The 5,125-nt window shown below is 34.7% G+C and overlaps 1 protein-coding gene across 4 annotated transcripts in view; it reads right to left on the bottom strand.

The window, feature by feature from the left end:
- The window catches only part of PMS1 (PMS1 homolog 1, mismatch repair system component), a 65,896-nt gene that overhangs the window by 45,693 nt on the left and 15,078 nt on the right, over nt 1–5,125 (bottom strand). For all 4 annotated transcript variants that reach the window (XM_015566088.1, XM_006767064.2, XM_006767065.2 and 1 more), the window contains exon 5: nt 345–508. In XM_015566088.1, the coding sequence (XP_015421574.1) occupies nt 345–508 (164 nt within the window). The remainder of the gene's footprint in view (nt 1–344; nt 509–5,125) is intronic.

Raw genomic sequence — 5,125 nt, 5'->3', positions numbered from 1 at the left:
TTAAAAAAAGAATAGATGATGAAAAATGTCACTAAATTGTGAACTCCTTAAAGGAAAAGAACAAGTCTTTATTTATCTTCATATTTAGGAAGCACAGAAACACTGCTTGCGTGGAAGAGTCTGTAGGTGGGATCTCTGATCTTAGAAATTAATAAATGAAAGGTTCCATCAGATTTTATATAGATATTAAGTAACAAAATAAAGATTCTTTATTTACTGATCAAACTAAACAAATGAGGACAAATTTTAAGAAGACTCTTTATATGTTTGATTTAGATAAAATACATTGTTCCTTTAATATATCATATACCAAAAAGATCTTATAGAAATACAATAATGCATACCTTGTTATGTATAAAAAGAATCCTTAAGTCAGGTTTAAGTATTCCATAGCTTATGAGGAGATCTAGGACCTTTTTTATTTCATCTTTACATTTTTTAGTAGTTGAGTAAAATTGCTTTCTTACAGGTAGGTTCTTAAACAATCTTAAAGCAGTTACAGTTGTACCTGTTGGCAGATAAAAATGAAGAGCATATTTAGATGTGGAAGGAACTTCAGATCTTTAAGTCCATATACAATCAGTAATTAACTCCTTCTATCACTGAAGGCCAGTCCTCCTCCAACTTGGGCCCAAAGAAGATCAACTTTGCTATTCTGATTCTATGTTGTACTCTTCTATTGTAACAGGACTGACCTGCTAGGTGTGCTCTCTTCTATGTGGTAAAAGCAAAAATAATCTTATTTCTACCACTGCAAAGAAACATGGGCTTACCGGAATGTAGTATCTTAAGAATTCTGCTGGTATTCAAAACACCTCGGGATGATGCTTATTCTACATTTAAAGTATAATATATAGGTAGCTACGCAGCATATATGATAACCTTAATTATTCCACTAAAAATTCTTATCTGAAATATCTAATTGCCTGGTTTGATTTACCCTCATCTTCTGAACAACAAATATTCAAAACAGGATATTTTTTTAAATTATGCATTTATTTAACTAAAAGTTGAATACAGGTATAAACATTTATAATGCTTAAATATTGGGTTATTAATTAGCTCTTGTTTTAAAAAAAAATGAAATTAGGACCATTTTCCCTCCAAATTCTTCAGCATAACAGTTGTTTTAAAAGTTCTTATCTGCTAATTCAAATATCTGGGTCATCTGTGGGTTTGCTTATATCAACTATTTTTTCTCTTGATTATGGATTCCATTTTCCTATCTTTGTGTCTCTCAATATTTTTATTTTCCCCAGACACTGTGCATAAAAGGACAATAAGTAATGAAGGTGGTAATACTTTCCCCCAGAGAAGGCACTTCATTTCCTCTGTCAAGCAGCTAAAGAGCGGATCTCTTCAATACAATCAGGAGTTTATCTGTGTTGGAGCCGAGTTGCCCCTTCATTTACTTCCAGTTTACTTCCAGTTTCTAATGTCTTGAGGATGGAAATATGTCTCTTCCTCTAGCAAGGCTCTGACACCTAAGCACAGCAAGACTTAAGATTTTTCTTTCTCTCTCTAGCTTAGTCCCAACTTTCTTAATCACTTGTTACTCAGTAAAAGTCCTGATGAAATTTAGGCATGAGGTGAACAAGCTCCATATTAGAGGATCCCATCTTCCAATCTGTCATGTAAACTCACATGTGGCTATTAAACATTCAACTGGTTTCTCGGAGGACCATAGTAGGTCTGCTCTTTTGTCTTGCTAGGCCTCCAGTCTCAGTTAATGTTCCCAGGGATACCAGTGGCCACTAGTTTCTTCTTGTCTAGGAAAGGGTCATCTTTCTCTTGAACTTAATTCATTTAAACTTCTTTGTGACATAGTTCTTCAATGGTTTTTAAATAATACAAATTTTAAAAATTATGTGCTTTTCTCTTCTTTGCTACATAGAAAGCAATGGTCTCTTGAAATCTTCTATATCCATCTTGCTGAAAAGTTATACTGCCATCCCTTCTGACCTACCATTTTCAAATTCAAATGTTCTTTTCTGAAAATTCTGTTAACTTTACTCTTGGCAGCTGGTGGCTACTTTGTATTGTCATTATTTATTTACTCATCTGTGTTGTCCACTAGTGAGTTCCTGTGACAAATATAAGGGCATATACTGTAGCTGTGAATAGATGGTGTGAAGGAAGAAGGCAGGGAGCAATCAGTAGGACAAAATATGTTTATGAAAGGAAAAAATATGCTGATTTTTAAAATGTTACATATCAGAGATCACAATATACCTAATACATATGTTAATTGATAAATAATTGCTTTAGCAGCTAAAAATATTCTCTCAGAGTAAATTGAAAATTACCAATAACCCAAGAATGATGTGTTGGAATAAAACTTAATGACAGAAAACTTTGCTGATTCCAAATGAAATATATAGCCTTAAAAAAAAAGTACCAAGAAATATTGGCCAATAGGGAGGAGGCCCTAGTACACTATCATATTTTACAAGAGAACTGTTCAGCTCTCTAACTTTAGCACATTCTACAAACACCAGGATGAAACTGCAGCCTGTGATATGCTCCCTGTTATATTTTTACATGACGCCTATGTTATGCCACTTATATAGGCAGTGATTTATGTTCCTAATGTAAAGAGGTATGATTGTTGCTTATGTCAATTTCCTTAAACTACTTAATAAAATTCCATTCTCAAAATTAAAAAAATCTTTATATGCACAATCACACACAGCAGGGATTTACAAAAAAACATGATGCTCTACTCTAATAACAGGGTAGAGAAGAGAAAGGAAATATCCTGATCAGAAAACTTTAAATACACTATTTTTGACATGTGAGAAATTCCTAAGGCAGAAGAAGTATTAAAAGGTGTTAAAAGAATTTTTCTGGGAAGGTAAATAAATTTAGAAGCTTAATACTGATTATCTAGAGTAAAGAGAATAGAAGTGATGACAATAAAGATATGACTAAAACAAATAATTTAGTCAGAGTACTTGGTAAAAAGAATTTAAAAGCTGAAGATTTAATTTTATATTTCTTATTAATTTTTTAAATGTCTTATAAGTAAAGGGTAATTATAAATGGCATACTGTTAAACACATAAATAATTTTAAATGGCTAAATTAATCCATAAAACAAATACCTACACCAGAACTGGAATCTCCAGTAAACTATTTTTGAACATTTTAAAATATGTTTCTTAAAGGTAACAAATTTCCCAATGCTTAAAAAAGATTCAATTGTAATTTGTTCCTGCATCTACAGTTAGGCTATCTGCAGGTGCCATCCTATTAGATGATATGAGGATTAACTGCTAAGTAAGGCTGTTACACCACAGCAGAAATTAATCTATGAGAACCCTAAATGCACAGGTATTAATTAAGATGGCTGAACTGTAGTTTTATCTTACACAGAAAATATTTAAATGGAAGCTGAATGACAGCTGGTGAAATGTGAGTCCGTGATTCAATCACTCAAAAACTATCAGCACTAAGGCAATATAAATGTAAAATGCTTTTGAAAGTGTTTGTGGATTTCAATAAGCTTGATTTTTGTGCTGTTTTCCTAGCCAATAAACTGTAATTTGGAGAAAAAAGTGATCTATGAAAGGCAATTACTACTAGTTTAGCAACGACTGACTTTCCAAGTATGTTGCTTCTTAAGGTGAAAGAAATATTGTAAAAGAACATCAGGCTCATTAATTGCCTGTAGAAATTCCTTAATATGCATACCTGATCTCACTAAAAGTAGATGTAGGTCAACAAGAAAAGAAAAATCAATCAGAAAACAGGCAAAGATCGGAAGGTTTCCGTATTTAAGAACTGTTACTTCATAGTTCTCATGGAGATGAATACAGGAAAGCATGAGAAATGTGGGTGATGCAAAGTCACTGGCCATCCAGATTAAACTGGCTACTAGGTAAGATAAAAATAAATACATTTAAGTTTTATAAGGTGACTAGATTACTTTAAAGTACTCTACTGGATAGCCAGCCACTCAAATAACTCCTAATGGTTTCCTAATTTGAACTTCTAAGAACTGGGGTCAGAGCATTTCTGGAGAGGAACCATATTTTAAAAGGCCTTCTCTTTGTCCTACTCTAAATACATGAGAAAAACGTTAGTGTGTTTTCTATATACAAAAATGTTAATTTTTAATGGGCAAAACTAACAGTAACTAATTGGAGATTTATAAAAAAAGAAAGAATGAGACAATCTGGCGTCAGTGTTAAGGTACAAGAAAATAAATTTCAATGAAGAAAGACAAGACATTTGAAAAAATAAATCCAATAATTTAACATTAAAACTGAAGGGAAGAGCCCTAGCTGGTTTGGCTCAGTGGATAGAGTGTCGGCCTGGAGACTGAAGGGTCCTGGATTCGATTCTGATCAAGGGCACATGCCTGGGTTGTGGGCTCTATCCTCAGAAGGGGGCGTGCAAGAGGCAGACAATCAATGATTCTCATCATTGATGTTTCTATATCTCTCTCCCCCCCTCTCCCTCTCTGAAATCAATGAAAATATTGAAAAATTAAAAAACACACACACCTTCTCCCACCAGAAACAAGAGTTAAGTTCCTACGGCATCTCATCAGCATTATGACAAAACCATGTTATTTGAGGATCTGCTTAGTGGATTTAGAGCTCAAAGCCAGGCCTAGTTCTGAAACCAGGGCTACTACCCACTATGTGATCATCCTGTTTGCTAGTTTTTGTGGGGTTTTGTTTTGCTGTTTCATTCCTAGTTTGGTTTTGTATCTGTTTTCTGCCATTTTTCAATTGTCTGCTTCAAAGTCTAGGGTGTGCCTTCTGTTCAGTGTCTGCCTGCCTACCTTGGTCAGGTGCTTTCTCTCCACCGCACTACTTTATGTTGCTTCACTTGAATGCTGACCTCTGGCTTTCTTTCTCTGCCAGTGTGGGATTTGCAATAAACCAATGGGTGAGCTCCTGGATCATATCTTCATTCACCGTGCCACCATCCACTGTGGGAAATGCTATGAGAAACTCTTCTAGGTAGGTGTTGGCAGCCCAGAGGCCAAGCAGCCAGGGTTATTAGAGGGAAGAAATGTGCCCTGATATCTCTCTGAGTCTCAACCCAGGGCATTGCTATTTCTCTTAACCTGTATGTTCAAGAGGCCCCAAGTCCTCTGTCCCTCTGCACTCTGA

Source organism: Myotis davidii, unplaced genomic scaffold, assembly GCF_000327345.1.
Source record: "Myotis davidii unplaced genomic scaffold, ASM32734v1 scaffold221, whole genome shotgun sequence".
Taxonomy (NCBI): domain Eukaryota; kingdom Metazoa; phylum Chordata; class Mammalia; order Chiroptera; family Vespertilionidae; genus Myotis; species Myotis davidii.
The sequence above is the reverse complement of the archived record's forward strand: the minus strand, read 5'-3'. Positions and strand labels throughout refer to the sequence as shown.